Source organism: Carcharhinus amblyrhynchos, chromosome 15, assembly GCF_965287045.1.
Source record: "Carcharhinus amblyrhynchos chromosome 15, sCarAmb.v2.hapA, whole genome shotgun sequence".
Classification (NCBI taxonomy): Eukaryota; Metazoa; Chordata; class Chondrichthyes; order Carcharhiniformes; family Carcharhinidae; genus Carcharhinus; species Carcharhinus amblyrhynchos.
Genome location: NC_137338.1, coordinates 17,487,452 through 17,510,811, shown reverse-complemented (window position 1 = coordinate 17,510,811; position 23,360 = coordinate 17,487,452). Strand labels below are relative to the sequence as shown.

Sequence of the window (23,360 nt, the reverse complement as noted above, 5' to 3'; positions counted from 1 at the left end):
TTGTCTGCCTTTCCTGTGGGTGCTTCAGTTTCCTCGTGCACTCCAAAGATGTGTGGGTTAGGTTGATTGGTCATGCTAAACCACCCCTCAGTATCAGAGGGATTAGCTGGGTAAATACATGGGGTTACGAAGATTGGGTCTGGGTGGGATTGCTGTCAGTGCAGGCTCAATGGGGCAAATGGCCCTCTCCTGCATTGTATGGGAATCTATGGTTCTATACTGTGAACTACAGTTCTGTGCAATGGCAGAGGTGAGCTGCTAAGAATTCAGTAGTCTGCCACTGCAAGTATGGTACATATACATGATAAGCAGGAGTGACCTGATGCCCTGGCTCTTTATCGGCATTTCTCAGAAGTAATTTCTTCACTCATCCACTTCTGATGTGCAGGTTGTTTTGTTGTGGGGAATTTTAACCCTCGCTGTCGTGTGGAAACTGGGTGAGTGGACAACTAAAATTGCAGAGTTTATTTTGCCATGCCTCAAGTTTTCTTTTTTAACCCCGGCCACGCCTGACAGTATGAGAGCCGGCTGACTTGAATCCTAGAAGATGATTTGAATTTAACTTGTGCGACCGAGCAGTCAGCAAGGGCACCTACTCACAGTTAGTTTGATCCTTTATGAAATATACTGGGACTCATCTTAGAATCATAGAACCCTACGGTGTAGAAAGAGGCCCTTCGGCCCATTGAGTCTGCACCAAACACAATCCCAACCAGGCCCTACCCCCATATCCCTCCATATTTTACCCACTAATCCCTCTAACCTACGCATCCCTGGACACGAAGGGGCAATTTCTTAGCGTGGCCAATCAACCTAACCCGCGCATCTTTGGACTGTGGGAGGAAACCAGAGCACCTGGAGGAAACCCATGCAGACATGAGGAGAATGTGCAAACTCCACACAGACAGTGACCCGAGCCAGGAATTGAACCCAGGACCCTGGAGCTGTGAAGCAGCAGTGCTAACCACTGTGCTATCGTGCCACCCATCTGCAGTGTTTAACTCGAAGGTCTGAGTTTCTTCCAGACCAGCTGAGAGGAAGAGAATCAGAATTAAAAGAGTAAACTTGCAAAAGCTTTTTTTTAACTTCTGGGAAATAAATCTATAATCATATTCAATAATCTATAATCATGTTCAATAATATATATTAAAGTTTTTTATTGTTATATACATTATACTATGCACACCAGTGGGTAAAGGTATATAGTTGACATGCATGAAGAAGACCCAATCCTGCAGGTATTTTTGTCATAGTGTCAGAGTTTTACAGCACAGTAAGAGGTCCTTCGGTCCTTGTCTCGCCAGCCATCAAAACACCCTTCTTTTCTAATCCTGTTTTCCAGCACTTGGTCCGCAGCCTTGCGTGCTGTGGCGTTTGAAGTGCTCGTCCAACTGCTTAAATGTTGCGAGGGTTCCTGCCTCTACCACGCTTTCAGGCAGTGAGTTCCAGATTCCCACCACCCTTTGGGTGAAAACATTTTTCCTCAAATCACCCTTAAATCTCCTGCCCCACAACTTAAATCTAAGTTCCCTGGTTATTGACGCTGCTACTGAGTGAGAAAGCTTCTTCCTATCTAACCCATTTATGTCCCTCATTATTTGGTACACCTCAATCAGGATGTCCCTCAGCCTGCATGCCCAAAGATCCCTGAAGGCAGCAGGACAGATTGGTAAAGTGGTTAAGAGAGTATAAGGGAGACTTGCTTTTATTAGGTGAGGAATAGACTATAAGAGCAGTGAGGTTATGATGAAGCTGTGTAAAATGCTGGTTAGGCCACATTTTGAGAATTGTGTGCAGTTCTCGTCACCACACTATAGGAAGGATGTGATTGCACTAGAAAGGCGCAGAGAAGATTCACCAGGATGTTATCTGGGCTGGAAAGTTTCGGCTATGAAGAGAGACTGGTTAGGCTGGGAATGTTTTTATTTCAATTTTTTTTCCCCTTCTTGAATTAGTTTCCAAGGTCTCTTTGAACTAATGTTTAGAAATATTCCCTCATCATCCATGCAATGATAAAGATGCAGGTGTTTATCTTGATTGTTTTGTTGTACAGAGAGGACCATTCTGCTTCTGTTGCAATCTGTGCCGAAGTTATATTTTAACCCTGTCTTACCTCCGTGTTTCCGAACACTGCTCACCCCGGAATGGTTAGTTTTACCTAAGCAAATGGAGTTGTTTAGGCTGAACACCAATTTCTGTCAGTGTTGCTGCCTAATTGATAACAAGTACTAGGACTGTCCCAGTTGAAGGCAGCTCTTTACCCCCTCTTCTTGATTTGCTTTACCCCTCCCAGAGAACCTACTGTCTGGCGTACAGTGAATCAACAATGATACTAATTACAAAATGTACAGTGAGTTTAGTACATTTCCAAACTGACTGTAAACAACTGAGGTTAAAGTTTTAAAGTTTATTTGTTAGTCGATAAGTCTCACATTAACACTGTAATGAAGTTACTGTGAAATTCCCCTAGTCGCCATAATCTGTCACCTGTTCAGGTCAATGCACCTAACCAGCATTTCTTTCAGGCTGTGGGAGGAAACTGGAGCACCTGGAGGAAACCCACGCAGGCAAGGGGAGAATGTGCAAACTCGACACAGATGGTAACTCAAACGGGGAATCCAAATCAGGTCTCTGGCACTGTGAGGCATCAGTGCTAACCATTGTGCCACCATGCTGCCCTGGATTACCTGTCACGTTTAATTACCTATCACCTGGGAGTAGTAAACAACTTTGAAAGGGCCTGGTTTTCATTATCAGTTGGGCCAGCTGCACTCCCATTTGCTTGTGCAGATTCAGTTGATAAACCAGAAATTCAATAGTACTAGCAGGTTATGGTCTTGGTATGATATTAATAATGATATATGTATTATTTATTGTGCACCTGCCCATTTATAGAATCGCAGAATGATACAATACAAGAGGAGGCCATTCAACCCTTTGTCTCTGTGCAGGCTCTTCCCACTCCCTTCCTCTTTCCCCATGCAGTTCTGTTAATTTTTTCCTTTCAAGTATTTCTCCAATTTTCTTCTGAATTTTGCACTGAATCTGCTTCTGCCACCCTTTGAGACTGTATTTCGGATCACAACAATTCCCCATGTAAAATAATGTCTTCTTGAATAACCTCTTTTTGCCAATAATGTTAAATTTGTGTCCTCTAATTACTGATTATTTTGCTGCAGAAAACAGGTCCTCCTTATTTACCCTTATCAAAACAGTTCATCATTTTGAACCACTCTATCAAATCTCCTCTCCTCCAAGGAGAAAAATAACAATTCCAACTTCTCCAGTCTCTCCACATAACTGAAGCCCTTCATCCCTGCTACTGTTCTAAAAAAAAATCTTCCCTGCACCTTCTCCAACGCTTTGAGATCCTTCCTAAAGTTTGATTCCCAAAATTGAATGTAATATTCCAAGCTGAGGCAGCTTGGCTGGCAGGGGGATCTTCTAGTTCTGGTCCTGCCAGTGTTAACAAGGTTTCCTGTTATTCACACCCACTTGCAGTGGGAATTCGCCTAGGTACTTAACTGTATTGGGACCTTGGTTGCTATTTACCCTGCCACAGCCCCTTCTTTCTTCTATTAATTATCTGTCCCAGGTTTTTGTTGGGAGACCAGTCCCTTCCATTTAGCTGGCAGCCTCTAGTTTAAAGTTTATTTATTAGTCGTAAGTAAGACTAACATTAACACTGCAATCAAATTATTGTGAGATTCCCACCTTCAGGCGCCTGTGTGGGTCAATGCACCCAGAATGTGGGAGGAAACTGGAGCACCCAGGAAATACATGCAGACACGGGGAGAACGTGCAAACCACACAGACAGTGACCCAAGCTGGGAATCAAACCCAAGTCCCTGACGTTGTGAGACAGCAGTGCTAATCACTGTGCTGCCATGCCACCCCGAGCAGCAGGGCATGGGGACTGCTGTGCTGTCCTTAATTTACAGTGTTGCAGTGGTGCTGTAAAATGACCTCTGATTTACTTACGTAAATCCTTGTGGTGGACAGCCTTGCCACATATCTGGTCCCTCTGCTGGAAAATACCCTGATGGCGGGATTACATTTTGGAGCTGATCCAATCCTGACCCCTGTGGTTTCACTGGCCTTTCCACCTGCCGGGGAATGATAAACCCCTGACCTCTATTTTAGCACTTATGCGTTGGAAACCCTTCAAGCTTAATGCGACAGTGTGCGCCAAAAAAATCTCATTTTCTAATTAATGAATTTTATATAATGAAACTTGTATCAATTAAAAGAGGATTGAATAATATTTGCTAGGCTGTCTGTGGCACTGAACTGACTAATAAATCAAACAGTGTTCGTGCTTTCAGAGGCAAAATACGCCACCTGTGGGGTGGTTTTGTTGCCTACCTGTGGAGATATTGGACTCTTGACAGCAAAGCTAAGTAGCTGCCATTTCATTCTACTTGTAGTTCGGCTGAGCTCTCACTTTCCCAGAGCCACGCCAGAGACATGACATTGTTGGGTTTTAGTGGCAATTTCCTGCTCTTAAGGAAGGTGCATAATCAGTAGAAAAAAATGCAAAAATATAAGAGACTTGGCCAGAGAACAAAACTGCAAAGTGTAGGCATAAAAGGAAATTTTTTGGACTTGAACGATGTGGTGAATGATATTCCACAATGGTTTGTATTGTGGAGCGGGGTTGCATGGGAGGTGGTGGAGGGAGGTCTCTCATTTATTACGTACATGAATTTATGAACAGAAAATTTGCTAATGTTACCAAAATAGAAAATGGCAATGAGAATTGTGAAAAGCCGCATGCAGGACTGCACATTGAAGAACCAGGTTGGTGAAGTGTAAGCCTTAAAGTTGATATTTGACTGCGGTGTGTAGAAAATCAAATTGACCTGCACAGCCTCTTAGGTCCTTTAACTACATTGTACATCATTTAGTTAATGGGGAAGCTTGAATTTGCTATTTGAAAACGTTGCCTGAAGCCCAGTTATAAGAAGGTGTTTATATTGGGGTGAGGCTAATGCTGTTGTCAACAAGGTTGAGTTGCAGGGAGGCTAACAGCTGCTACATTTCCTTATCTTCAGTTGCAAAGCATTATTTAATGAGGTACCTGTCCATGCCCTCAACAGGGCATTGTAAAGCACCTACACAGTCTGGTTGAATTGCACAGCCAGGCACTCGATGACTACCTTTAGACTGAAGAATGAAGGCTGATAGTTCCACATAAAACATTGCTCTCAGGTGCAGATTTACCTGTTGCAGGTTTTCTGCATTTTAATTTTTTTTCGGGCTTTAGTTCATAGACCATGAGAATCCTACAGTGCAGAAGGAGGCCATTTGGTCCATTGGGTCTGCACCAACTGTAATCCCATCCAGGCCCTATCCCCATAGCCCCATGCACTTACCCTAGTTAGTCCCCCTGACACTAAGGGGCAATTTAGCATGGCCAATCCACCTAACCCACACGTCTTTGGACTGTGGGTGGAAACCAAAGCACCTGGAAGAAACCCACACTCGAGGAGAAAGTTCAGATTCCACACAGACAGTGACCCAAACCGAGAATCGAACCCAGGTCCCTGGTGCTGTGAGGCAGTAGTGCTAACCACTGTGCCATCATGCCACCCTTGATGTTGTTGATGTTTTTCATAAGCAGAAAGCATATACGAATAATTGTCAAAAAACTGAGCTAGTGAAGTTGACCCTGGTAAATAAAAACAAATTATGTTTTGCAGTTCTATAAATTTCTTATACAATCAACAAATATTCTTAAAAAGAAAACTGTTGAATTAGATGAATGGAAAGTAATTCTTGATCATAAGTTTTGGACTATCCATGATTTACATTCCTGTTGACAATTTTAGATCAGTTTTCTTTTGGACACCAGATGTGCTTGCAGATTTTCTGAAATATACTTTATTAAATAATATTTTTCCATTTTTCATAATACCTTTATTTAAAAAAATGTATGTGTGAATCTACCATGATGTTACTCACAGTTAGCCCAAAGGTATGTTCCGAAGGTACAAACGTTCTGTTATTTAGGTAAATTATTTATTAAAGACTACTACTGGGAATGACTTTTACAAATATTATAAAATCATGGTACTTAAAGAAGGCTAGAAGGAATACATTCTACTGAAATGTATTTCTTTCTAAGATGGATAGAGCTAGACAATTAATAATATAAAGATCGGACAGTAGGAATGAAACTTACATTTACTTCTTTAAAGATCTGGGGTTGACTTTTTTTTTGTTTATACCCAATTCAATCCAAAGTTCCAGCAAATGAGACATTCCGGATCCAAGCTGACAAGACAGGCATCCCACTTCCTGTCTTGGACTTGATTTACATGATCCGAACTGATTGGAGCAGGCATTGCACCTTCTCCAAGGCTTGATCTCATTTGTATTTTAGCCAAAAGGCCGAGATGCCGCTTTAACAAGTTGCTTCGAATCATGCCTCAGTGTAACCTCATGACTTCAACCTTGAGGTTGGGGCATTGTTGGTTTGTTTATTTGAGGTGATGGCTCCATTAACGAAAAGGATGCAGTAGAAGCATATTTTAGCAGGACTAGCTACTGGAAAAAAAGATGAGTTTTAAAAAGATACCACTTTATAAACTTAGGAAAATAAGATGGGAGTAGACCATATGGCCTGTCTAACTGGCCCTGCTATTCAGGCTAAAGTCTACTTTCCAGCCCACTCTCCATATTGGTTATAGAACCCTGTGGGGTGAAGAATTCCAAGGACCTAAAGCATTTTGAATGAAGGAATTTCTCTTTGTCTCAGTACTAAATGATTGGTGGCAGACTGTGCCCGTGTGTCCCAGATTCCCGACATGGGGAAACAGCCTCTAAGGTCCAGATCTTCTTGGAGTTCACTGACTCCGTAGGCCTTTTAACATTGGCAAAGGAGACCCAGATGCAGAAATCCTGTTCCCTGCCTTTCTGATCAGTCTTATTTTTGATGACGGGGAGTGGGGGTGGGGCGATGATGTATGAATTTGAAACTACAGTTATATAATAAGAGAATTAACCTGCAAGATTCCGTGGTCTACAACAAGGGCTGAAAGTCTCCAGTCGTTTATGCCCCACCCCGCAATGCCAGAAAGGATGGGAATTTGGCACTCAGCCAAATTTCCATTCACTGTAGCAGGATGGGAGAATCCCACTGGCGTTAGCAGCCAGTGAATCCTGCCTATGATTTTTTACTATCCAAGAACCAACAATGCAACCACAAAGTACTATATAGACCATACTCATATCCAGAATTAACCTAAGTTAAACATGAGTGAATAGCCAAATTGTGGTTGAAAATAACCTATAAATTGCTCCTTAAATGGGCAAACGCTCTTCAATCAAGACAGATTCCATAGGCATAGTCTTCACAAATGGCACAATTTGCAGAAGCTGTTCAAATCTTTTTTTGTAGAGCCATTGCTGTTATCTTCAACTTACAGAAACAATAAAGCAACTTTATTATCTTTGTTTATTCTCAGCTTCTGGATCAAGCCTTCTCTTGAGTTTTCAGTTTGCCTGCTCCAGTGGACTCAACCACTGCTACTGCATACCTTGGACTGATCTCTGTGCTTTCACATCTTTCAAAAGGTTTCAGTTTTGATTTCCCAACCTCAGTCTATTCCCAATTTTTGTAAAGACTGGGAAGTTCCCATTTTATTTACAGATCTAACTTTTCTGTTTTCTCTTCAGTTCAGCCTCTGTTTTGAGGTAGGGTCTGCCTCAAAAAGGATACAAATGAAATTTAACAAGATAGATTACCACACACAGTCTATAGGAAGATTAATCCCCCATCCCTGCCCATTCTTACGTTGGCTTTGTTACAGGCTCCAATAATTCTTGCTTATTGTTCTCTCCATTAGTATAACTACTAATTGAGGGCTTATAGATTACCCCCACCAGCATTTTGAGACCCCTTCTATTCCTAATCTCCACCTATAATGATTCTGCTTATTTGGATCTTGAATATTGGTCCAAATTTTGTAAAATGGGGAGAAGTCTCTATTGCAGGGAGTTTAACAGTTATTCAACTACAGTATACCTCACTCCTCCAACTCACCAGATGACACTCAGTTTATCTCAAGCCATAGCAAGGATACTAGTTATCCATCATGTGGCTTGCCTGCCCCCAGAAAAAAGGAATGCAGCGGCAATTATACCTTCAAACTCAACTACAAGCAACTACCATACTCCAATCAAAGTGTATATTTGTTTTAAAAATTATTTAAACCTATTCACAAGTGATAATTAGGACTACATAATATATAACCAATAAGTCTGGTTGTCCAATTACAGCTTGGGCACATCTACTTAATTATAATTACCAAGCACTTATTTTTTTCTCCACCTATCTACTATCTTCCAGGCATTAGTATAATATGAATATGCTTGACCAGTGATGTACCAAACTCCTTTACCCATTGTTCCTTGTTTTATTGGACACACACAAGTTGCAGCTGCACAATAATCAATTAAAAGTCTGTGTACGCACAATGTGTGAATAAGACTTCCCTTATAATTAAACACAGTAATGGAGTTTGGCTGTTATCTGCAATCAGCCTGGTAGTAAGGCAACTATCTGGTTTGCCTTAGAATTCAGCAATTAGCAGCTTGTGTGATTTTAAAACCTTTCAGTCTCTGATTCAACTTACTGATGCACTTCAAGCCCTGAGGAAGGTACCGACGTGTGCACATCCCTAGTACTGGCGAAGGAAGTTTAAATCCAGTTTTATTCTGCTCCGATTGCTCTGTGATTTCAGCAATGCCACTGGGATCAGATGGCCTGAAGTACAGAGACTTGGGCTGTTTGTCCTTTACTTCCCCTAGTTTTTACTCAAATTTGCTTAGATGTTTTCATAGCAGGTGCAAAACCCAGTAAATTAGCTGGCGGGTCAAAACACTCCAGAACCCTGTTCTGCAAATGTTTTCTCTCTCTCTTCCACCACCCCCCCCACCTTATTCCTCCCCATCCCCAAAAATGTTAACCCTCTCCTTCATGGCAATGCTCACCTTGCTCCCAGAAATGTCTGCCCCAAGCTTATCTCTCCTACACTCCTGATAGTGCTCACCCTTTTAATAAAAGCAAAATGTTGGGAATTGGAAATACAAACAGAAAATACTGGATAAACTCAGCAGGCCAGGCAACATCTGTGAAAAGAGAAACTGAGTTAATAGCTTAATCTTCTGTCCTAGCTCATGGCTGGAATTTCTCGATGCCACTGAGAGTGAATGGATTTTAGAACTGAGCCATACGGATATGAAACGTTAACTATGTTTGTCTTCCACAGATACTGCCAGACCTGCTGAGTTTATCCAGCATTTTCTGTTTCAAATTTGGTGCTGTTTATCTCCCTCTGGCCCTGGACAGCACTCTTCCAGATCCCGGACGGAGCTCACCCCGCACCCCAGCCCGGAAGGTGTTCCCCTTCCAGAATCCCTGGTTCCTGGAATTTTGATCTCTGATCTCTTTCATAAAAATCAGCATCATTAATGTAGGGGAGAGGGTGCTTGTTGAGTGTTTTTGTGGGTTGAGGGGGTGAACATGGGAGAGGGTGAATGTTGATGAGGGTGAGGGAGGGGGTGAACATTGTCGAGTGGGAGGGCTAGCACTGTCGATGGGGTGAGCATCTGTAGTTTTGGAGGTTGACAGTCCCATTCAAACTGGTGTAGTTCAATGAACTGAAGAATGACCTTAAGGAGTTCAAGATCAGAAAAGGGGAAATGGCTGCACTGAAACTACAGCCCACAACTTGCCTCCTGTCTGTAATCATCCCTGCATCTCTGCTGGGACAGGCATCACAAGGCGCAAAGTTTCCAGTGTGAAATGATTGCCCCACCCCCACAAGATTACTTACCCCCGTATCCCCTCACCCAGCCGCCACCCAAACTGATCGCAGCCACCTCTTCGACGACAGCCCCAGCCCCCCCCCCCCCCCCCTCCCTCCCCCCCCCCCCCCCCTTCCCTCCCATCGATGTCAGGCAGAGTGGCAGCGGACCCATCTGTCCCACCAAGGGCCCCTGCCACTGATCTCGAGCAGAGAGCTGTCGGACACTAGGCACCTATTTCCTCGCTAACTGGAGCGTCCGAATCAGACCTCTATGGAGCATGTCTGTTTTGTGCCAATTCTGGATGGGTGAACGCGGTGGTAAAGGGGGGAAGTGCCAGTAAGGTTGGACATGCAGCCTATTAAGTCAATTTAAATACATGCAAATACATTTAAATGGCTGTCACAGCCATTTTCAGGCCTTGATGAAGGAGGAACAGGTGTGGAGGTGGGCACAGATTGTGCTACTTGCCTCATTGCCCAACTTTACCAAGTTTTTGCGCCCAAAAATGGGCGCAGTGCGATGGTAAAATCGGTTCCATTGAGTTTAATATGAAAAGGAATCAGCAAGTTTGGTGAAGGAATGCACAATTATTATTTTCAGTCATCATAAACAATACAGATGGTCAAGAGCATTTTGTGTAAAAAAAAAAGTCAAACAATTCTGCATGAGAACAAATGTCATAAAAGCACCAAACAAGGAGTTATTATCATTTGTTTTGGTAACCGTGCCAAAATTTTCTTGTGGACACAGAGATAAGCTAAAATATTGTCTTGATAGCATCCAAAACCAATTATATGTTTCCTGAATCATCATGTTGACATTCAGGCCTCTGCTGTCCTGCAATCTGGCCAATGTTAGTTTGAATTTTTTTTTAAGTAGGGATATTGTCGGCATATGGGGCGGGGGTAACAATAATGCAATAAAACTGCAGGGGTGCCATTAGGCATAATGAGTTTGTGATCAGTTGGAGAAGAATTGGTTGGTAGATGGCATGATAATTTAGCAGAGGTGGATCTCGTTTCTTCAACTTTAATTCATCTCGCTTCTGAACGGAACATGTTGACTTGGCACAGTGAATTATCAGAAAATGTTTCCCGAATCAAACATGAAGGAGATTTTTTTTAACCCATCTCCATCTATTTCTACTCTCCAATTTTCATCCTAAGCAACCGATAGTAGCCTGCTTGACACTTTGTTCAATTGACCATCCACTTGTGAACTTGAACAGTGAACTAGTGGATGTTGGATCATGGTTAAGAGTGACCCATCATATTACAACATCCAGACAGTTCAGAAAGGACTCTGGTTTGGGACCAGAAACTTTTGTTTTACACAGCCTGGGGATGCTAAACCGAAATGTTGTACCTGCATGAGTAAAGTTTATTTATTAGTCATAAGTAGGCTTACATTCACACTGCAATGAAATTACTGTGAAAATCCCCTAGTTACCACACTCTGGTGCCTGTTCAGATACATTGAGGGAGAATGTAGCATGGCCAATATGCCTAACCCGCACATCTTTCGACTGTGGGAGGAAATCGGAGCACGTGGAGGAAATCCACCAGACATGGGGAGAAAGTGCAAACTCCACACAGTGATCCAAGCCAGGAATCGAACCCAGGTCCCCTGGCGCTGTGAGGTAGCAATGCTAACACTCTGTCACCCCATGGTGAGGGACCTGCGTTAGCAGCTAATTCCCTGCAATCTACCTTACGTTGGTTTGATTCCGCCTTGGCAACTTGGCAAGTTACTGTCTGCATTCTAAATCTCGTTACAAGCGGCTTAAGTACATAATGTAAGAATAGCAAGTTCATTCAAGTTGATTTCTTCAAACAGACCATGCAAAGCTTGCATTGTTACAAACCTATCAAACTGAGGGGATAATAGGAGTTCTGTACCACAGAAAATGATTACCAGGATCAAACTGCTCAAATCCCTCAGTCGCTGTATCCCTGTTTGCTACACTTGTTGTCTTTGCTGCTGTTTGTTAGTTATTGACTGTTTACAATGTCACAGATGATTGCAACCATTAACATATAACTGACTCAATAGTCTAGAATGTGACCTACTTGTAGAACAGTGCTTGCCGCTTAAACATCTGTAGTAAAAATCCCCGTTTAAACCCCCTGGAATGCATATATCAAATTACTGCCAGTTTCACTCTAGAGTCTGCTTTATGGAGCATGTGCAGAGGTTTATCATGATTTGGGATTGTTTCTGCTCTTAAGTTAGCTTGCTGTGACAGGAAGGCTACTGTGGTTTGACATGGTATTGGATTATTTTCTGTTAATAATTCTTGGTGCTACTTTTTCGTAGTACAAGGATGCTTTTCTGAAGGCCAACCCTGGTTACAAGTGGTGCCCAACAACAAACAAGCCATTGAAGAGTCCATCACCTACTGTCACAACAAGGAAAAAGCTGTGGACATTTCCAACAGAACCCGCGAAGGAGTTTCCCATCACAAAAAGGATGGTAAAGGCTGAAGAAATGCCACAAATCAACTTTGCCATGGCAGGTACTTAATCCTATCAATGATTTAAAAGAAATCATGATTATTTTACAATCTCAGCAACAAGGCCATTTTTTATTTGACAAAGCAATCCCTCGTAAAGTGTTTTTTTTTGCCCAGTTCTTAGTTTCTGCCCCCTTTCCCCATCATGTCCTAGTTCTGAGAACCTAATGGGTGATTTGCCCCTGGGATTTTTCCAATGGCACTTTGTAATTGGTAACTGATTCTGCCATGCTCAACTCTCCTTTAGCTTACTGAGCTGAATAGCTCTTTACCACACCACAAGTGAATTTGTTTCCCTGTTATCTACATAACATTTAAAAGCAAGACTGGAGAAATGGCCCACGTGACACCTGATTCCTAAGTGGTGAGTATTTATGGGATGAATTTTCATCAGCATTATCCCATCCCTGAGTCCTCCTTCCGGACATATCCAATTGGAAGTTCAGTGTGATTGCCTGAAACAGGCATTAAATCCACCAAATGGTAGCCTATGTGGTACCCCCTCAACCCCAAATATGACCACAACTGGGCACACGCCCTTGGGTTTTTTTTTAGGTGCATTGCAACCTACTTTTGGTATCCAGTCTTAAGAACAGGCAAGCTGCATCAGGACAACGCAACCCATGTTTTATGGAATATGAGGCCACATTCAAAGAGAGCCTTTGGCCAATGCATACAGGGGCGCACTCCAGGTTTGCAGCCCATTTTGCCAGTTTTAAATGAGAACCCCATTTCTCCTGAATGTCATCACTCCAGACATCCCACCTTGGTACAAATACAAAACTATTTCAAATCAGGATATTCATTTACAAGTTAAACTTTGAGTCAGTGTTGGGCATGATTTTACTTAAATTCTGAATCTTTTATCACTTGAGAAAAATTTAAATCGAGAGTTATGATCAGCTTGAGCAAATATTTCAAACGTTTAGTGTAATTATATAGTCTTAAAGAAACACACATCTTATGAAAACGGAAATAAACTCTGCATTTAATTAAAGATCATTAAAGTTATTTTGTCATGTGTTTATTTCCTCTTCAGTTATATAAATCTTTTTAGGGTTGCTGAAACAACAAAAATTACTTGTCAAATTATTTAGGAAAATTTGTCTTTTTCTTACAGCAGATCAGGTTCAATGATGTGTTTTTAACCAATTGTCAATGAGGGAGGAACACTGAAATTTTGGGGGTTTTATTTGGAATTCACATCCTGTCATTATTTTGCTGGTTTTAAGCACTGACTTCTTTTGTAATCATGAGCCAGAAAGCAGAATCTCCCAAAGTGTGAGAGTGAAGTATGTCTTCGCAAGGTGAAAAGTTTATTTTCAGTGACTGTTTTACTAGGTATGAATGTTTGAGAAGGATGGATGGTAAACATTAGTCAATAATACAGTCAGTATTAGAAAGCAGTTCCTCATTGACACCCATGACATGATCTTTTTTTACCTTACGTATACGCACAATTAATTTTCTAATGGAGATTGCTAGATTTTGATAATGAGTGAGAATTGTGTCTCAGATTTCTGCCTTCCTGACCACTTAAACCATGTACTTTGCTGGTTAAGGTCAGTTTATTTGGGCATTGAGCAAGGATACAACTGGAAGACTTCTTCATTCAAAGCAGTCTATGTCCAAATGCAGCAAGACCTGGACAATATCCAGGCTTGGGCTGACAAGTGGCAAGTAGCATTTGCACCACGCAAGTGCCAGGGAGTGACCATCTTCAATAAGAGAATTTAGCCATTGTCCCATAACATTCAGTGGCATTACTATGACTGGATTCCCCACTATCAACATCCTAGGAGTTGCCAGAAATTTAACAGGACTAGCCACAATATAAATACTGTGGCTACAAGAGCAGGTCAGAGGTTAGTAACTCACCTCCTGACTCCCAAGAGCCCATCTACAAGTAACAAGTCAGGAGTGTGATGAATTGCTCTCCACTTGCCTGGAGAGTGCAGCTCCAACAACATTCAAGAAGCTTAACATCCAGGGCAAAGCAACTGCTTGATTGGCACCCCATCCACGAATGTTCTCTCCCTCCACCACTGACACACAGTAGCAGCAGCGTGTACCATCCAGGATGCACTGCAGGAACTCACCACGGTTCCTTTGTCAATGCCTCCCAAAGTCATGACCATTGTAATTTTGAAAGACCAGGCACATGCAGATGCATGGGAATACACCACATGGAAGTTCCTCTCCAAGCTAGTCACCATCCTGACTTAGAGCTATATTGCTGTTCTTGCAATGTCACGGGTGAAAGTCCTGGAACTCCCTAACAGCGTTGTAGGTGCACCTACACCACATGGAATGCAATGACTCAAGAATGCAGTTCACCACCACTTTCTCAACGGCAATTAGGGATGGGCAATAAGTGCTGGTCTTGCCAGTGAATGGAAAAATGACCAACATGGCTGCCATATTTGTTTACGTAAGTGATTATACTTAAATATTTTATTGTGAACTTAAATTATTCAAATTTTTTTAGTGGCATAAAGTGGTATTGAAATGGAATTACTTCTGTAATGAATAATGCATGCATCTCTTTACTTATAGATCCCACTCAAATGGGAGGACTCAGTATGCTGCTCTTAGCCGGAGAACACGCCTTGACAGCCAAGGAGGTATGTTGATAGGATTGTCTTTGACATCATTGTTTGCAAACTGCTTTTCAAACTTAGTTTCAGCATTTGAAATGGAATAATAACGTTACCGCACTTAGGCATGGACTGCTGCTGTGTTTGTTGTGCTGTTAGTTCTGCCTTTTACTGTACAACTTAAAAACACAATGAGGATAAAATTGTTCATCTGAATACTTAAGGGAAAGCTTGACTTACGACAGCCATTTTGTGGGTCAGTTCATATTGAACAGAATTTGCTCTTGTTAATAAATCCATTTCCCGATGACATGCCTCTGCCTCCAAATTGCTCAATTCTTGTCAAATATATCCACTACATTTGAATATTTTTCATACTGTTGAAATTGTGCAGTTATTATTTTGTTCACACAAAATAGGACGTTAGTGCTCTGTGTGAGAGGATTGTGCATTTCCTTTTAAAACACACTCTTGTCAAATACTCTTTCCTCATTCCACCCTATACTTATTCTGGATTGTGCTTTAGTTTGTCTCTTTCCAGCTATGGGCAGCACATCTGTTGTCTCTCACACCAGAATTTTTGAATGTTTACTGGAAAATAAAATCAAGTACACTCTTTATAGCCTTAGAGATCATTGAGAGACGTTTTCATTGTCAACTAAACTGGAGAAATTCAATTGCAATTCCCAGGTGGTTGCACCAGTGTCTGGGATTTAGAAACATAGAAACTAGAAGCAGGGATAGACCATTCAGCCCTTCAAATCAGCTCTGCCATTCATTATAATGATGGCTAATCATCAAATTCAAGAGCTATATCTAATTTCTTCTTGCAATCATAATGTTTGGCCTCAACTACTTCCTGTGGCAGTTCATTCCACAGATTCACCACCCTCTGGGTGAAGAAGCTTCTCTGCACAGTCCTAAAAATTTACCCCCTTTGGTCAAACACAATAAAGCTGGACTCTAGGTGTGCTTTTTTTTTAGCTAATACTAGGAAAGAGTATTGTATATTCTCCACTGGAGAAAATTTTCATTGGTGTCCTCAATCCTGTCAAACCAAAGTAGCATGATGACTCTCTTATCTTCTCGGGAGTGGAGACAGCAAGAGCTGCAAGGGACATACTATATTGGGGAACGGATTAATAGAGATCCAGCCTCGGGGCCTTCACTCACTTTCTTGGAAGCGGAGACAGATGGACCTACGAGGGACCACTAGGACAGCGGGCTGAGTTTTATAAAATTCAGGAGTAACATCATCGGAAACCTGGAAGTTGATTGACTGTTGAGCAGCAGTGGGGGGCGAGAGGAGCATTGTGAGCGGCAGCAGGGCAAGAGGAGCAACACAAACAGCAGCGGAGGGGTGAGAGGAGCAGCAGCGGGTCAAGAGGAACAGCGCAAGCAGGGGCAAGACTACAAGGGATGAGAGAGATGAGGAGATTGTTCGCGATTACCTTTCCTGGGGTAGAGAGTAGGGAAAACCCTCTGATTTCTGCGGTCAGACCTGTCTTCTTTCTTGAAGATGGTTGCAATTAATCCTGAGTCTCAGTGATTGCTTGCGGAAGCCACACTAAGAGAGCAAAGGAAACAATACAAGAACGCTCTGAAAGTTTCCAAAATAAATGCAACATCCCCATCGAATCGTTTGCTTTAGAACACACAAACTGAAGATGGTGAAGGCACGCATGACTGGGTGGAGATGCGGAGGCCAAGTGTAAAAAGCAGGAAGAGAGTGCAGAATTCAGAGCATCTGACCCACCTGCCAAACGTGTGGCAGAGTCTGCAGCACCAGGATTGGACTACTCAGCCACTGCAGAACCTGCTTCCCCAAAGTGGAAGCAAGTCATCTTCAATCCTGAGGGATTGCCAAAGAAGAAGAATGATAATTGCATTGTGAATCTGATAGTTTTAGTCACATTGCAGTATTGTACCTGGTGTTATTCATACTGACTATACAGATAAAACCTTTGCATGTTAGCCTCAGGATCACTCTCTACCATCTTAAGAAGTTAGGGAGCTCTCCGCTGGTGACTATATCGACTTTGAATGATGTTAGAACTAGGTCTAATTCCATGTATTTCGTGCCTGAAGCATTCCCACTTTGTATTCCGTATGAAATCACTCACAAGTGGATACTATTCCCTTCATTACGTAGGAATATTGCTACATATTACAAAGTCCACTTGCAGAGCTAGAAGGGGTTGGCAAAATTGTGGCTGGCAACAAATTCTAAGCTCAAGACCTTAATAAGGACTTGGCAATACAGCGCCCACTTGCTGAACCCTGATGATTAAGTGCTCAAAAGTTAATCTTTTTTGGTGACAGTTCTTTCCTCTGATAAATACCATTACTATATTAGAAGGCAAGATGATTCAGCTGAAGCTGATTTCTGTTTTTTTTCTCCACACAGATTTCCTCCAACACAGCACAGTCAGGGGTCCCTGATTCGACCAAGCAGTGTGGGAATTCAGCGTTGTTTCAATTAGCAGAGGTATGCTTCCTGGGGCTGTAATAATGAATAAAGAAATATAGTTGTGTTAGTTCCAGAAATGGCTTAGTACTTCTGCCAGAATGACAGTGAGTTTATAGAGAGATAAATTACATCATCAGTATGTAAATATCTGACATGTAAGGTTTATAGGCTGTATAATTCAAGAGATTACCTTTGCACTCTTGTGAAAAGGACTTCTTTATACAAAAACAGTTTAAAAATACAATCTAAAATTATTCACAATACCCTGCAGTTGGTGGAACCCCAGATTGGTATTCAGTTTATCAACTCAAAGATCAACTAAGCTTTTGGTGCATTTTGAACATTCAGTATCTGTTTTCCAGACAGTAGTCTCACAACACCAGGTTAAAGTCATCTGATGACAGAACAACATTCCTGAAGCTCATGCTATCAAATAAACCTGTTGGACTTCAACCTGGTGTTATGAGACTACTTACTGTGCCCACTCCAGTCCAATGCTGGCATCTCCATATCATATTTTCCAGTGCATTTGGACTTGAATTGTAGTTATGTCAGTGCATGCACTAAATATAATGAGGTATCAAACGTAAGTCATGGTTGATTGGTGAAACATCTGCTGGCTCACCTATGATCACGAGGATTTAGAGAGAACAGGTTAAATTAGACATGCCATGATCCGATCGCAATCAAATTTAAGGATAAATTTCTATTCCTCTTCCAGTTCAGCAAATGGCTGTTCAGCCAATAAAGTGCTTTTATAGTTTGTTCACTGTTGTAATGTAGGCAGCACAGCAAGCTGCCAACACAATGTGATAATGAAGAGATACTGGATGCGAGGCGTGATCTTACCAGCTACTCGCGCCATGCTGCCGCTGCAGTGAGGTCGGTGAATTAAGCACCCAGCCAATTCTCCACTGCAGTGGGATGGGACTATCTTGCTGTTGTGAATGGCCGTAACATTCCGGCCAATCTGTTTCATTGATGCTGACTGAGGGATAGATATTGGCCAGAACACCAGGGATAACTTCCCTGCTCTTCTTTGAAATGGGTCTGGGGAATCTTTTGTCTAGAAGGACAGGTGGGACCTTGGTTTAAGCTCTCATCGATCAACTGCACCCCCAACAATGTAGCACTCCCTAAGTATTGTCAGCCTTGTTTTTGTGTTGAAGTGCTAGGGTGGAACTTGAACCCACAACCTTCTGACTCGGGTGCAAGAGTGCTACCAACTGACCCACAACTGACAGTTAGGATCTTAATTTTTTTAAAGTTTTATTTATTATTAGAAATTATTAGATCATAGAACATAGAACCCTACAGTGCAGAAAGAGGCCCTCCAGCCAATCGAGTCTGCACCAAACACAATCCCACCCAGGCCCTACCCCCATATTCCTACATTAGTTATAAAAAAAAGGGTGGGAGACATTGTTTACTTGGATGAGATGGTTGGTGATGCACAGTCATGTTATGAAACCTCCAGGAATATGTCTAACCTCCAGGAATAAGTAGTTGCAGCAGGTACAATTTTGTCTTTTTAAAAAGTATTTAGACAGTTACATGGGTATGGAGGGATATGAGCCAAATGCAGGCAATTGAGATTAGCTTAGTGGTTAAAACAAGGGGCAGCATGGACAAGTTGGGCTGAAGGGTCTGTTTCCATGCTGTAAACCTCTATGACTACAACCTGAGTTGGCAGCCCTCTTTTGCCAGCCATTATCTTAAGAGGCAGTGGAAATTGTAGGTTTTATTTTCAATACGATCCTCTAAATATTATGTGTGCTTTTTGCTTCAGATGTGTTCGGACCGGTTGGTAACAGAAGGAGTAAAAAATGAGCCCGCTATAGGTATCTCGGAGGATGAGCCTAAATCTGAAGTCCCCATTGTTGATCCTGGATTAGATACAAAGAATAACAGCGAAGTTAAACCACAGGATTGGAATACTAATGACAAGTCCTTATCTTTGTTAACTGACACTTCTTCTGTGACAATTCTTAACAAAAGTGAAAAAATTAAAAAGAAAAAGAAGAAAAAAGTTAAACTCGAAACTACCAAAGGTGAAAAACAGACATTTAAAAAAAGCGGGAAAAAACGGAAATCGTCAGAGTCTGACATGGAAAGCTTAATGTACACAATTGACGCTGTTGCTAAGGGTGACTGGGGCACTGAAAAACCTTCAGGAAGCCAGGTGAAAAGTGGACGATGCTCAGCAAAATCAACAGAAAATCTGTTACACTCTGTCTCTAGCCCACCAAAGAAAAAAATGAAACCAAAACAAATAAAATTACCTGCTGAAAAGATTTCAGAACTCAACAAACACTCGAAGGTTTCTGATCTCGAGAAGGTCACCACCAGCCCAGTCAAAACTGAAACTTTCTCTGTCACTGAGCAACTACTTTCCAATAATGCACTAGGTGAAGCAAAAACCGAGAACAAGGAAATCAGTAAAAAGACGGAAGCGTCCGGATCAAGGAAATCGGAACGATCATGTAAAGGTGCTCTTTATAAGACTTTGGTGTCAGAAGGCATGTTGACGTCTTTACGGGCTAATGTCGACAGAGGTAAGTGAGGTGGCTCTGAATCAGACTCCCCTTTAATGTGCAATTTGCAGGGTAATTCATATGCTGATATGTGAATGAAGGATGTACTGTGTGGTTTCAGTTCATTCTTAATCTCAACTGGAGAGAGAAAGAAAGGTGAGGTACTTCTCCGCGCTGAACAGCCAAATTGTTATCCATGCTTGCGTCTGTTTGCTGAGCAACATGAATAGTCACAACCAAACCAGGTTGCTTCTCTAAGCTCTTTTAGTGTGGGTGTAGGGCATGGCACATTAGAGGGGAAAATGAGGGAGCGCTGGTATTCAGTAAAATAAATTAAAATATTAATTATATTAAACAGGTTTTATCAGTACAAATGACATACTACGTAATTGTGAGAAAGGTAGACTTTTCCTGCTCATCCTATCTGCTGCCTTTAACACAGTTAAACACAGCATCTCTCTGTAATATCTCTCCACTGTTGTCCAGCTGTCTGGGACTGCTTTCAACCTGATTCCATTCTTATCTATCTAACCATAGCCAGAGAGGCGCTTGTAAGGTCTTCTCTACCTGGTTCCACACTGCTAACTCTGGAGTCCACCAAGAATCTATCCCTGACCCCCTCCTAGTTCTCATCTACGTATTGCTCCTCATTCAAAGCAAAACGTTAGTTTTCACGTGTACCTAACTCAATCCCACCACCAGTTCTCTCGACTCCTCCATAGTTGCTAAATTATGAGACAGCTTACCTGATATCCAGTTGAGGTTTTTCCAGAAATTTCTTCCAATTAAATATTGGGAAGACTGAAGCCATTGCTTTTTGTCCCTGCTCCGAACCTGGGTTTCCCGGATACCAACTCCATCTCTTTCCCTGGCAACAGATTAAGGCAGTCTGTTCATAAATTTGGTATTGGATTTTTGTCCAAAGCTAAGCTTCTGCTGTCATATATGTGTGGTCACTAAGATTGCCTACTTCCATCACTGTAACATTGCCTCTGTCTCAGTTCAACTGCTGCTTATTCAGGCGTCTTATCTCTAGATTTGACTTTTCCAACGCATTCCTCGCTGACCTCAAAGGCTGTAGCCTCCATAGCCTTGTAGTCATCCAACTTGCTGCCTCTGTCTCAACATGCAGTAAGTCCTGTTTCCCCCTATCAATCCCTGTGTTTGCATTGGTTCTTTGTCAAGCAGCATTTCAATTTAAAAATGTTATGATTGTTTCCAGGTCTGTTCATGGCCTGACCCCTCCCTTTCACAATAATCTTGTTCAGCCCCAGAAGTCTCCAAGATAGATATCCTCTAATCCTGGCCTATTGTGCATCCTCCATTTTAATTATTGCACCATTGTTTAAAGTTTTTTAAAGTTTGTTTATTAGTGTCACGAGTAGGCTTATAACAAAGTTACGGTGAAAATCCCCTAGTCACCACACTCTGGTGCCTGTTCAGGTACATTGAGGGACACTTTACCATGGCTGATGCACCTAACCAGCATGTCTTTTGGACTGAGAGGAAACCAGAGCACCTGGAGGAAACCCACAGGAGAACATGCAGACTCCGCACAATGACCCAAGCCAGGGATCGAACCCAGGTCCCTGGCGTTCTGAGGCAGCAGTGCTAACCACTGTGCCACCCCATGCTGGCCTTGGTGGCCGTGCCTTCAGTTGACTGACTCTAAGCTCTGGAGGATCCTCCCTACAACTCTCTGCCTATACCTTGTGTCCTCCTTAAAACCTACCAAGTTTTTCATTCTCTGATCTAATATCTCCTTACGTGACACAATATCATGTTTTGTTTTATAACATTTCTGTGAAATGCCTTGGGATATTTCATTATGACAAAAGGTGCAGTATAAATATCTTTCTGTTATCTCAGTGCACATATACTTGTTCCAGTTACAAATCAATTAATTGTTGAATTGTGCACACTGTTAGAGCATGGTGCAAATCGACTGTTTTCTACAAGCATGCAACAGCGTTCCTGGTATTCCTGTGGCTCTGATATTATTGAATCCTTATTCCATATCAAATCCTTGTTCCATATCAACAAAGTGTACCCCATTAAAAAAAAAATACACCAGTTTCAGGTGTGATTTTGTTAGACGTTGAAGATATTATTAGCATTTCACTTCTACACTGTGCAGTAATATTAATTACAAAAACCTGAATTGGAAAACGCAGGTGGTTTTAGCACCCTTCGGTGGGTGTTATTTCTATGGGGAGTTTGGCATATTCTGAATGGAGTTATGAATGCTACCTCTATGCAAAATGAAGATATTATGAGACAGTTCTGGAATGCTATATTAACTATTTTTGAAGTTCATTTCAACCCCTGAATTCCAAACTCAGAATACATCGTACATAGGGCGGCACGGTGGCACAGTGGTTAGCACTGCTGCCTCACAGCATTGGACCTGGGTTCTATTCCCAGCTTGGGTCACTGTCTGTGTGGAGTTTGCACATTCTCTCTGTGCCTGTGCAGGTTTCCTCCAGTGCTCCGGTTTCCTTCCACTGTCCAAAGATATTCATGTTTCTGTAGCTGTGCTCACTGAATGATCATTGTAAATTGTGATTTGAAATGAGTGTGACCTCAGCAGTCACTGTCCTACTCCTAGCCCTCAGCCATAACTGAAAAGGTTGCAGTTCACAAGAGATATTGTTCCAATTTCTCACCTGTTCACTGAGAAACTCTTCTTCCAACATCCCATATCAGCCCCGGCACTCTTCCTGAAATCTCCCCTCAGCTCAAGCCTTCCATTCCTTTCATCACCCTTACCCTCAGCCTCTTTTTCTATTCTCATCTCAATCTGGCATCATTCCCTTCCCCCTCCCCTATCTCCCCCCCCCCCCCCATTCAAACTGGTCCTTTTTAAACCCCTACACCCCCCACTCCACATCACCATTCACATTGGTGCTGTTCATTGCTTCGCCGAGTGAAGCTGCTTCTGTTCTCTTCCGCGCTAATCTTGTCCAGTCAGGCTTGCCCTCTCTCTCTCTCTCTCTCTCTCTCTCTCACTTGCCCTTGTCATTTCTAGCTAGCACTCTTTCCACCCCACATTGTGCACTTTCTCCATGCCCTGTCACTTAATGCTAACATTGTTATTTCCTCTCTAACTCAGAGTAACGCTCCTGATTTCCCCTCCCTTCTGTTGCCCCTGTCATTGCCATCAGCCTCTCTGTTGCTGTTTATGGAAGGGTGCCCAGCTGCTGAATATTCCTTCCTTCAGTATGCAGCACCTGCAGTCCCTTCATGGAAGGTCCCAGAGTGAAGTTGAAAGTAATGCCTTTGGTGTTTAATAATGTTTGACAAGATGTTTACACAAGTTTTCATTGACCCATGGCTGAGAGTTCACACATTGGGAGAGATCCTTGTGCCATTATGTCCATTATTATAATAGCCAATAGATGGCAGTATTGCAAATGTTTCCATAATAATGG

General features: G+C 42.2%; 1 protein-coding gene across 6 annotated transcripts in view; it reads left to right on the top strand.

Moving 5' to 3' along the window:
• Window positions 1-23,360, top strand: part of bbx (BBX high mobility group box domain containing) — a 183,178-nt gene that overhangs the window by 134,428 nt on the left and 25,390 nt on the right. For all 6 annotated transcript variants that reach the window (XM_080203480.1, XM_080203481.1, XM_080203479.1 and 3 more), the window contains 4 exons: window positions 12,133-12,331; window positions 14,885-14,952; window positions 17,333-17,413; window positions 19,185-19,950. In XM_080203480.1, the coding sequence (XP_080059606.1) occupies window positions 12,133-12,331; window positions 14,885-14,952; window positions 17,333-17,413; window positions 19,185-19,950 (1,114 nt within the window). The remainder of the gene's footprint in view (window positions 1-12,132; window positions 12,332-14,884; window positions 14,953-17,332; window positions 17,414-19,184; window positions 19,951-23,360) is intronic.